Below are 12,040 nucleotides of genomic sequence, written 5' to 3'. Positions count from 1 at the left end.
CCTAAACAAAGAGATGGAGGAAAGAGCTGGGACGTTACTACAGATACCTACAGATCAAGTGAAATGTTTTTCCTCCAGTCAGTTCTTTCAAGCCTTCTACTTCCATAGTAGCATGAGGGGATTTTTATTTATTTTGTATGTGTATTTTCCATTTTTCAGAGTCACATTAAGTTCTTCAAGAAAGTAAGAATGGGCCATATTTGTTCCAGAAAAGTACCTGGAAGATGTCTTAATGCATAAAATAGTTAACAATCAAGCAAGGTGGCCGGCAAAACCCCACTCTAAAGTTTAATAGAGAACTAGAGGTGAAGTACACTAGTTAGTGAGAATAAGAAACCATTCACTGTTTGCTTTACAAACCAATTGTCTCCATTTTAAAAGGCTATTATTTAGAGCAGTTTCAACATCTGCTGACTTGTCACAGAAAGTAACAAACATTCAGAGGCAGTTAAGTTTCCATACTTCTATATATTTCTCCCCCCCTCCCTTTTTTTAATATATCTTGACTTATTTGCATAAAATGAAGAACTTTGCTGCTTACAACTCCATCTGCTCCTGCTTCCTCACTTGACATCAATTAGCTGTTGAGGAGATGCCACAAACAAAAAATGACAGCTTCAAGTAAGGAAGAAAAAAAGAGAAAAAACAAATGAACTTCTGAACAACAAAAAGACCCTACTAACACGCCAAAAGTTTCTGGTGTTTAAAAAAAAAAGAAAAGAAAAGAAAAAAGAGAAGTTCTAAAAAACAGAAATTTTGCTGGAAGGATTCTAAATAAAACAATTATTTTTCCACAAGCTGTAAGCAGCTATTTCAAAACAGTAGAAAACATCTTTAGCCAAAGGAAGTGTCTCAGGTTACAAATAGTCTTGTTAGGGTACTTAAACACATTAGAGTGGCTGACTTTCTTTTAAACCTAAAAAACCTGGTGAAATTAAATTATGACCCAGTTTACAACAGAGAGTAATTCTGTGGGTCTCCCAACCCCCTCGGGTAATTTTTCTGGAGTGAAATTCTATCCTTTAGATGCATCTTCAGATTTTACATATTATTAAATCCTAACATTTCAATGCAGGAAAGTTCCCAGATTTTAACAATGTCCTGGGATCTACGGAAGCTTTATGATGAAATCCAAATACTACATCACTCTCCCAAACCAAGATTAAGAATTTGAATTCATTTAGATTTAGACATTTCAGAGATATTCTGCTTTTAAAAAACCTCCACAAGCCAATTTTTGCAAGAGTTCTAACATCCAGGCCATTTTTTTCATTTTAAGATAGCATACAGTTTTCAGTTGCAAATTAACTGAAGTTCTGTTTCTACCAGTGCAAAACAATACAACTGTAAAAAAGGGTCTAATTTTCTATTTCTACAACCCCCAAAGTAAAGAATTGGAGCTTGAAAAGTGTTACATAATTTTCCACTGAAATGTCTGCAAAAGTGCTACAAGCCATTTTGACTAGCTTTCCATAGCTTTTGTCTATCTTAGGCAAGTAGATGTCCCTGTTTGCCAGTCTAGCCCCCACCCTGAGGTATTTCCCACACACTTAGCTGGCTTGACTTCCCCAAGCTTTCTTATTTCAAAAGAACCCAGCCAGGAGGACCACCAGTCACCTCAGCCTGATGTCACTAGTTCTTCCTGCCCCATCGCAGCTCTGGCTCTCTTCTCCTGCCTTACTGTTCAAGTCACTTCCACAGACAATCCCATTCATTTCACTTATATCACAGGCCATGCCTTCCTCTCTTTCTCAAGGTCACCAGCAGATTCTAGTTCTCCCTCACCCCCCTCTTTTATGTCAAGATCAGGCCCCACACTAGCAACTGACCACAGAAAGCAATGTATGTGGAAAGCAACTGTAAGTCCTCCATAGAAGGCTGTTTAGCTCAACCAATTAACCCAGTTCCAGCCACACGCTCATAGGACATTCAATAGGACTACAGTAAGATACAATTGCTTTAATTCACCCCCTCCCTTGCAAAACAGAATAATAGTGTAGTAACTTAAAAAAAAACAACAGTAGCTACCTAATTTGGCTGTTCACTTCCTCTTCTCTTTCTAGCTAGTACAGCTGGAAAGCACTCGTTAGGTATAAGGAGAATAAAGTCAAAACGAAAAGAAAAGTTAAGATAACCTTTGTACCAATCAGTTACCCAACATGGGCGTGGTAATATTTTTAATTGGACCAGTTTCAGTGGGTGAGAGAGAGAAGCTTACACAGAGCTCCAAAGATTGTGTGTCAGAAGTTGATCCAATAAAAAATTACTTCACAAACCCCCACTCTTTAATATCCTGGAGCCAACAACATTACAACAACACAGCATCACACCAATCAGAAAGTTACAAAACCCTTTTTCACAGTGTGTATCTCAAACTGGTTCTCTCCATGAAGGAGACTTTAAAAGTTTCACTGAAAAACACAGATATATAATCCATCATGACAAAGAGACACAGACTTTTAAAATTGTCCTGAAAATTAATCCCCAAATGACAGTCTCCTTCTTGGCAGGTTTGTTATCGTTTTACAGATACGAAGGTTACGTATATGGGTTGGTTTCTTGCAGAATTTATTTAAAAGTATTTCTGAAACATCATACATTGTCATTCCTTTTTCCATTTTTATAATGTATTGTTTACAATGTATTGAACAAATCTCCCCCCCAAAATCAACTAAATGCCATCCAGAGTATAAAACTGTAAAACATTTAAATGTCTTGCTACAATTGACGATATTCAGAAAATATGAAGCTGAGTCCAATAACACGTCATTTAAGAAATTTGTTTGCATTCCAGATTTCTAAGAGAGTGTTCTTTCACAGCTCCATATCAAAGCAGCTTGGGTGTAGGAGATATGTGCATTCATCTATCAGCACAAAAGGCATTTCTGAACATGATTTCAGGTTTGCTTTTCTAATACCTGTTCAGCAGCCATAATTATCATACTAGGATCAGTGGGACAAATTCTCCAGTCACATCATGACCCATCTCTGCAGCTGATACTGAAAGAAATGCTATTGATGGTCCTAAGAGCACATTTCTCCGGGGCTGAGTATCAGAGAATTTTTTACTAAGGATTCCTAGCTATGGGACATTTTTAAGCAGCAAGACACTGCTGATAAGCGACTTTTCCTAGTAATGAAATAATGTAATCGTCGAGCAACATTTTCCCATGGAAAACAACCTTTATGATAAATCCACGGCAAGGAGAACTTGCTCCACCTTTTGGACATATTGAACTCTTATCTTTAGTTTTGTGCACATCACCTATCCGGCATTCAACAAGCAATATACCAAGGAGGTGTTTATCATGATACTGAACAGCTTTTCAATCCTTTTATCAAAGCGTTGCCGTTTTCATTTCATGGTGTGTGTAAAACAACAATAAACAAAGAAAGTTACTGTGTATGCAGAGCATTTCTATCCACCCTAGGTGGTGTCTTTAGTCCCTCAAATCTTTCTTTTCCCCATTTTAGTTTCCCTCCATCCTGCCTCTCCCCCCACCCAGTGACCCCTCAGCCCTGCATGGGACTGACCATATTTCAAGCACAAGATGGCTGGATGCAGTTTTCTCATGAGCCAATCAGTGCTGTTCCTCAGCTACCTTAAGGAGGGAGGGAGTAGAGAATGACTAAAGATGGTCCCTTTCTAGGGCTGCTTCTCCACAAGGCCAAGGCCTTAAAGTCCCAAGAATAGATCAGTCTACCTTGGTATTTGTAACAAACAAATCACCAAAGTATTTAGATTCCCATGTCGTAACATGCCCTGGAACTGGACCATAGCCAGAACTTTTGAATGAAAAAAAATGAGCTGGTCCCTCTGGCATAATCTTGATTAATGGCTGGTCTGTATTTCTACAGAACCTTTTATCAGAGGATCACAGAACACTTTACAAACAATAATTAAATCACGTAATACCCCTGTGAAGTAGGTCAATATAATTATTGTTAATTTACAGATGGATAACAGGAGGCACACCAGTACAGTGCTACCCAAGGCTGTATAGTCAGTCAGTTGTAGGATCAGGATTAGATCCAACTCCAACCACTAGACTAATTCCTTAGAGGCTCTCCTGCCTTCACTTGTGTGGCTGGGGCAGGCCCCCTGGTAACAATGATGTAGTGCTGCTGTGCTAAGGGACATGATATGGAGAAAAGGTGGGGTGCACGTTGCATAGATCCTCCTCATCTTGAAGAGGTGATGTGCTAATGCTACATTAAATATTCCAGTCATTCATCTGCAGTAGTGTTGATGGGCTGATTCTACAACCTCAGGAAAGAAGGAGGAAATCTTCACACCTCCAGTCACCCCCACAATATCAAATGTCAACTTTTGGACAAAATGAGTTTTGCTCTTGTTTAAGAGGTATTCTTTGCTCAAACTGTGTACCATACTCTTATTTTTTTAATCTGACCCCCTTTTGCAGAGACCTTCCCTCCATTTCTTTATCAGAGGGGTTGCTGAGGCATGTGTGCCAGTCCCAGAAAAACCTGCTAATTGAAACAAAGTAAATTCCTATGTCGCCAGAGGGCCTGTTTAACCCCCCCCCCCCAAAAAACAACCATGTCTTAAAACTAAATTGGAATGATATGAGCACAACACAGGGGAGGAGTTTAGCAAGGAAACCCTCTGGTTCATGGGAAAGGCTGCGTAGGCAGAGTTTGTGGGATAATGTTTCGTGCAGGATCGGAGCCCCTCCCCACAGGCTTGAGGGCACGGATTCGCGCAAGGTGCGCAGGGCGGCGCTGCTCCCCGGGGCACACAGAGAGGCTAAGTGACTTGACCAAGGACACCGCGCCTCAGACGGAACGGGGACTCGAACCCCCGTCCCTCGCCTGGCCGAGAGCCTCGGCGGGGTCGCCCAACACCCACGTACCTTCTTGCTCAGCCCGCACCCCAGGCTGTCCTTCCCCACCGGGCGCTGCCCTCCGCCTGACTCACTCAGCCCCACAACTAACCTAGTGCAGCCTCCCTGCGGAGCCGCCGCCGCCTCCGGGAAGTGGCAGAGCCCCGAGCCGACCCTCTCCGCCTCCAGGCGGTCCCTGAGGGGCGCACGAGGGCGGCGGCTCCTCCCTGTCTTTCAGTCAGGCGCTGAGCCGGACAGGCCGGGCATCTGGGGTCCTGCCCGGGCGGCGGCCGCCGCGGTAACTCTTGCCGTACAACATGGCGGCGCTGTGGCGGGGGCGGAAGCGCTTCCCATGGGAGCCTGTGCTGTGCCGTACGGCTCGGGTCCTGTCAGGTACGGCGGCCCCCATCTCCTTGCCGGTTACCCTCTGCCGGAGCGGCGGCGGGGGATGGCTTCCCCCTTCTGTCTCCTGGCGAGCTGCTGCGGGGGGGACAGGAGCGGGTCGCCCTGTCGGGGGAGCTGCTGTGGTGGGGACGGGGGGCGGCCTCCCCACCCTGCCTCAATCTGGGGGGCAGCCGCTGGGGGAGGTGACTGAGACCCTCCCGGGGTGGGGGGAGGGGCAGTGAGCTCCTGGTTCTTGGACCTAGGGAGCTGCTGGGGGCGGCGGGGGAGGGGCAGGTAGGGGGCCATCTCCCCCTGCCCTGGAAAGGTTGGGTTGGGGGCGGGAGGACTCTGTCCCCCTCCCCCAGCTCTGAGACACCCCGACCTTGCGGTGACACCTTATCTGAAGGCACCTAACAACTTTTTAAGCACAACCACTATATTGTGGGGGGAGGACAGTTGTTCTGGGCTCCACCTGTCTCTCTTCTGAAACGTACACATCTGCCCAGAAGACTCCCGCCGTTGAAACTGGTGATACAGGGTCCCGTGGCACCTTGCAGACTAACAGACGTAGTGGAGCATGAGCTTTCGTGGGTGAATACCCACTTCTTTGGATGCATGTCATCACCCACAAAAGCTCATGCTCCAATACGTCTGTTAGTCTATAAGGTGCCACGGGACTCTTTGCCGCTATTACAGATCCAGACTAACACGGCTACCCCTCTGAAGCTTGGTGATACAGGGTTTTCTCATATCCTGCAAGTTGTTGAGTGCTATCGCTTCTTATTTATTTAACTACAAATTGATGGCTTTTGGTAGCTTGAAAAATCAGCTGTTAGCAAACCAAGTGATCTGGCTGGTTTTGATGGAAATCACTTGGTTTTTACCTTTGTATAAAAGTGAGTTTGTTAAAATACTCTTGGTTGTCGCAGACCACTAGTTTGTAATTTAGATTGCGGCATCTCGTTCCTTGATAACAAAAATTAAATAGTTTGGGTAGAAAAATGTCTACCTCTACAACAACTTTCTTTCAACCAAAGTTTCATAAGTCTCTTTAACATGTTGCTTTGGAGATTGCATGCATGGAAACTTCAGCCACAGTATAGGACCTGTTACACTCTTGTCAATAAAATATGCATTAGAGTTCCAATTATAATGATCTAGTAAGCTAGAGGCATTAGGACTTATGTCAACCCACCTTTTGGTGGACATTGTCAGTAAAATATCTAATTTACTTGTCACCCTTTTTGCTGTTTGTTTACTTTTTGCTTTTCATTTCAGAAAACAAACTGGTTAGTTTTATGTGCTGGTTTTCATGCACTAGCACATTGTTGTTTTGGAGGGTAGAATGTTTTAGTGGGTACAGTAGAGTGTTATGGGACACGCATATGACAATATTTTAATAAAAAAACCCAAACCTGACAGCTTGTAATGTACCTCTGCCATCTTTCTAATTTCTTCTTCTGTTTTTTATATGTTTTTTTCATAGGCAAAAATGAGTATGATCTTCTGGTGATTGGTGGAGGTTCTGGAGGCCTTGCTTGTGCAAAAGAAGGTTTGGAGCTGTAAAGAAATAATTTCAATTTTTTGTTTAAATTATGTCAATATTAGTTCTCATTACTGTCTCTGCTAGTCTCCTTAAAGCATTCAGTCCCTACAAAGAATGTTTTCTTAAATCATTAATTCACTTATATTTACGGAGTCATTCATAGACAAGAACAGGACAGTCTTGTATGGGTTTTCTTTTTTTCCCCTCTTATCTTTCTTTAAACTCTGGCTTCATTGCCATCTGGATTTTTAACACTCAACAGTAGTGAAATAAGGGCTTAAATTACACTGAATGCTTCAGTAGATGGTATCCTTTTTTCCTTTACTCTTTATTATACCTTCTGCATGTTTACACATAGTAAGAACAATTGCTGAAATTAGAAAAGCCAGACAGCTGTTGGAAATGCCAGGGAAATGCTCTCTTTACTAACTGTGTTTAACATGTTTAATAACCTTATTTTTTCCCCCTCCAAAACTGCAGCACTATAATGAGGTTTTTCTTCATGTGTTTTCCCCTTTGCTAAATATACTCGCTCTCCTTGTTTTTGTTTTGAAGCTGCTCAGTTTGGAAAGAAGGTGGCAGTTCTAGATTATGTGGATCCTTCACCTAAAGGTATGAAAGTAAGCCATGATCACTTTTTATACCAAACAAGTCTTTAAATAGGTCTGTTTCTAAACGCATTAGTGCCAGTGTGGTGGTGGTGTTTGGCATTGTAGATGTACACTGTAAGTCAACCTTTTCCCTCTAGAAGTCAGTAGCATAACTCCCCTTGACTTCAATGGGAGCGGAATTTGATAAAGTTTAAAATCATTATCTCAGTTAAAACATGACTGTTAGCAAATGTAACTTACAATTCAGCTTGTGTTCATTATCTTATCTATAAATCAAGTGGCTCTTGAATTTTTTCTATGATTTATTATGTAAATTAGGAGGTAGGAATGCAGACATTTGAATGTTTATAGTTGGTGTTGCTGTGCTTTAGATCTTTTGTGCATTGAGCAGTGTAAGCTATTAAGCTATTTTCAGTACTAATTTTAAATTTAAAAATAAATAGTTACTTCCATAAATATACCTTAAGCAGAGTTAGAAACTCATCTGCAGCAGATTGTGTAAGGGGCGCCTGTGATTTCCAATCTAACTGCATTAGTTTAAGATTATCTGTTTGGATTTTTCATATGTTCTCTTTAGGAACCAAATGGGGACTTGGTGGCACTTGTGTGAACGTTGGTTGCATTCCTAAAAAGCTTATGCATCAAGCAGCTCTTTTAGGGAGCGCCCTTAAAGATGCCCAACATTATGGCTGGAATATATCCCACCCTGTTCACCATGACTGGTAAAGAATATTGTACCTATGCATTTTGTGTTTCCTGTAGATATGTAATAAAAGTACCAAAATTTTCCCCACTGCTCTTCATTCTGAGATAGCAACAGAATTTGAATTTCACTTGGACCATTCTTTGGCAACTCTTTTGAAAAAAATCAGGCTTGCTTGTTTTACAAAGAAGATATTGTGTGTGAGTTTTGATTTAGCACTTTGTTCTAATGTCATTTATGTTGCAAAAATATTCTTAACTTCCATCAATTACCTGTGCATCAATCTTTGAGTTGCATTTTCAGAATCTGTAATATGATTTAACACTTCATGTCTTGTTTCTTGATAGGTCTACGATGGCAGAAGCCATTCAAAATTACGTCAAATCCTTGAACTGGGGACACAGAGTGCAGCTACAGGACAAGTAAATGAAACTAAATTTCATCTTCCCTCATATAATCAAGCAGCTTTTCTCTTCTTTGTAGAACTGCTGTTTCAGCTTTGGCATTTCCTGCGTTTTTGCAAGTATTGAAACTCTCCAGCAGAGACTGTTAATCTGTTTGTTAATGTCAGCTAAATGAGTGAAAAATTTTGCCACTTTTTCCTTATGTGTAGGGCCTTACCAAATCCATGGTCCATTTTGGTCAATTTCAGTGTCATAGGATTTTAAAAATTGTAAATTTCATGATTTCAGCTGTTTAAATCTTAAATTTCACAGTGTTGTAATTTTTGGGTCAGGACCCCTACAAGGAGTTGGTGGGGCAGTGTCACAAGGTTATTGTAGGGGGGGTTGCAGTACTGCTACACTTACTTCTGCGCTGCTGGCAGCGGCGTTGCCTTCAGAGCATCAGCTTCTGGCCAGGAGCCCAGCTCCCAAGGCAGTGCCTTGCCAGCAGCAGCAGCACAGAAGTAAGGGTGGCAATACTACTGCCCCCATAAAATACCCTTGTGACCCCTCCCTGCAACTCCCTTTTGCATCAGGACCCCCAATTTGAGAAACAGTGGTCTCCCCCATGAAATCTGTTTAGTATAGGGTTAAAGCACACACAAGACCAGATTTCACAGTTGGAGACCAGATTTCATGGTCCGTGATGCATTTTTCATGGCCATGAATTTGGTAGGGCCCTACTTATGTGCAAAGTGATTAGGAGTGACTGCTAGACAGAAGCTGTCCTGTGAAGTTTTGTCATCTCAGAGATTTAGTTTTGGAGTGCCACAGAGCTTAAGTTAGGAATGCGATAAGAAATCTTTCTGCTGGGATGACTCAAAGTAATATTGATAAGTTTTGGAAGGAACTGTGCCCAGCCTCTTCTGGAAGGAGCACTACAGTAACTTTAAGGATGAGTGCAAGTGAATGGGATGGTTCTTCAGGACCAGAATTCTCTCTGGTTTGCAGGAGAATTTACATTAATATAGACTAGATCTGAGATTCCTTTGAGAGAGTTTGCACACAACACCAGTGAATCTGTAAATAACATTGCTGAACTAGAAAAATGAATGCATAGTTATCATTTAATGAACAGAAAACACACTATCCCCAACTTTTCAGGCCTCAGGCCTTTCTCAAGGTTGTCTAGACCGTTTGGCAATGTTTCCTTTGTGGTGAATATGAAGTTAATGGGTAACTTAGGAGTTGTATAGCTAACTTCAGAGGGAGTCACAAAGCTAATGTTCCTAAGTATGCACTACAGTGAAATAGTAATACTTTGCCCTTATTTGGCACCTCTGATCTAGGAAGTCAGTGGAATTTGGTTTTTTTGACATTAAACCTTGCAACATCTTTTACAATAGGTGTTATTCACATAGTATAGACTACTTAAATGACCTGCCTAAGGTCACATAAGTCAGTGGTGATGCCACAAATAGATCTACGAAATGCTGATGCCCCCCTTCCATTTACTTTCCTGTTTTGCTGCTATCTGTGTGTCACTTTAGGTCTGATGCTCTTGAAAGAGTAGGCTAGCTGATTGTATGTCCCTTGGATTTTTGTTCACTAAGCAGGTGTAATTTTTTTAAACAGAAAAGTGAAGTATTTCAACCTCACAGGCAGTTTGGTGGATCCACACACAGTCCGTGGTTTGACAAATGCAGGTAAAGAGGTGAGCTACATGGCTGATTATTATAGCATAATCTGGTTGAACTTCAGAAACTCTAGCCCCAAGTCTGTTATTAGCTGTCAAATATACTGGGATCTAGGTTGTATTTTGCAAATTTAGTTTGCGGTTATCAAGCCAGAACCTCCTGCACATGAAATTAACAGGGCTTTGCAACTGTAACGTACTCTCCATCCAAGGATCTCAAAGTGCTTAAATAAACATTAATATATTGATAATTGAGCATAATAAACCCCACTCCCAATGTTGAGTTAGCTTGTATTATTATTTCCACTTTACAGATGAGAAAACTGAGGCACAAGAAGGTTAATTGTCTTGGCCAAAGTCCCATAGTATTGGCAGAGCCAAGATCAATGGCAGAGGTTTAAATAGAACTTCGATCTCCTCACTCTGTCATGCTGAAACCACTAGATGAAACTTTCTCCTTATCTTGTCTCCTGGGTCATCTAAGAGATGCTTTTCCTCCATTTGCAAAATTGGGAAAACATTGCGTTCATTTTTTTTAATGCAAGTATCTTGCAGTTTAACTTCAAGAACCTGAGTGGAGTCATGGTTAGTGATCACTTCTGCCCCGTGAGCAAAAGATCTGGAATAAAAATAGAAGTGTGCCAACATTTTCAGAAGTGAGGCACTTTAAAGAGGCGTGACTTTCAAATAGCAGATGCTCAGTGCTTTCTGAAAATCAGACTCATTTTAAGGTGTCTTGATTTTGGTACCCAAAATCATTTGTCACTTTTGAAAATTTTGGTCATAGTCTCTATCTTCTTATAGCCAAATTAAAGAAAAAATTAGCTGCCATTGGTACACAACTACTGCCTCCAAAAGGAACCTTTGAGTCCGATCAATATCGTAGGAACAGTTGAAAGCCTTACCAGATTAAAAAGACAGACTGGTGGGGAAAGTGTAGGAGTAGAGTTTTTGTGCGTGTACTTTAGATGAATACAACCTGTGTTAAAATAGTGCTGGTTGGTGCACGAGTTTACACAAACAGCATGTGCTAATGCCAGTTTTTCCTCAGTTCTTATTACTCATATGTATGTAATTAAAAGCTAATGACAGACAATAAGGTTGTCTCCGAATAAAGCTGGCGATTCTTGCGGAGGTTGTGGATCATGATGATAACTTTTTGTATCTTTATTTGCAGACGGTCATTACTGCAGAAAACATTGTTATTGCCACTGGAGGGAGGCCAATATATCCTACGCATGTAAGTCACGTCTGCCATGTCCAATAGCTTCACTTTTTCTGCTGTAGCTCACACTAAAGGTTTGGAGGACTTACCAAAGGACATAAATGCACAGGTGAAGATACAAATGATTAACTTCTTTGAGTGTATGAACTGGAACAGTTGTCTTTAACATAATACGTGAGCTTTCCAGAAAAAATTAAAATAAAAGACCCTGCAAGCTAAATTGAAATTGTGCAACAACTTAAAGGCAAATGTTGCTTGTGCTGTAAACTCAAAGCTTTGACCCATCCAGGATCTTGGCAATCTGGCTTTGTGATATGGGATGGTAACTCAAAATTGATTTTTATCCCTTTTTTAATCAGGCCATAACCTGTTGCCCTATTTCACCACCCTGAACGTCCTTGAGTCTAAAAGCCTCCAGCTATGAGTATAGCTTTGCACAGTTTAAACCCTTAACCTTCAAAAACAGCAGAACAGATAGAAGTAGCACATCACTTGTGTAATCTTCTAAGGGGCTGCACAAGGGATTCCATGCCATGTAATCCAGTTTTATGAGATGTCTCAGGGTCATGCATCTGAAGTTGGAGAGCAATAGGCAGGTCCAGCTTTCTTTTAAAAGAATGTTTTTTTAGTGCTGGTGAAAGGTGCCAG

The 12,040-nt window shown here is 41.4% G+C and overlaps 2 protein-coding genes across 2 annotated transcripts in view; one reads left to right on the top strand and one right to left on the bottom strand.

The window, feature by feature from the left end:
- COMT (catechol-O-methyltransferase) overlaps positions 1-1,736 on the bottom strand; it is a gene marked incomplete at its 5' end in the record, with an annotated part of 34,808 nt that extends 33,072 nt beyond the window's left edge. The window contains 2 exon segments of the mRNA XM_084649107.1: positions 1,618-1,622; positions 1,625-1,736. Coding sequence (XP_084505233.1) covers positions 1,618-1,622; positions 1,625-1,736 — 117 coding nt within the window.
- A 3,224-nt stretch (positions 1,737-4,960) lies between these two features.
- Positions 4,961-12,040, top strand: part of TXNRD2 (thioredoxin reductase 2) — a 50,100-nt gene continuing 43,020 nt past the window's right edge. The window contains exons 1-7 of the mRNA XM_084649106.1: positions 4,961-5,237; positions 6,715-6,780; positions 7,330-7,386; positions 7,963-8,107; positions 8,436-8,510; positions 10,107-10,185; positions 11,345-11,407. Of these exons, the coding sequence (XP_084505232.1) occupies positions 5,162-5,237; positions 6,715-6,780; positions 7,330-7,386; positions 7,963-8,107; positions 8,436-8,510; positions 10,107-10,185; positions 11,345-11,407 (561 nt within the window). The 5' untranslated portion in view covers positions 4,961-5,161. The remainder of the gene's footprint in view (positions 5,238-6,714; positions 6,781-7,329; positions 7,387-7,962; positions 8,108-8,435; positions 8,511-10,106; positions 10,186-11,344; positions 11,408-12,040) is intronic.

The sequence above is a fragment of the Lepidochelys olivacea genome (assembly GCF_965140295.1).
Source record: "Lepidochelys olivacea isolate rLepOli2 genome assembly, chromosome: 15".
Lineage (NCBI taxonomy): Eukaryota > Metazoa > Chordata > Testudines > Cheloniidae > Lepidochelys > Lepidochelys olivacea.
This window is presented reverse-complemented; position numbering and strand designations above follow the sequence as displayed.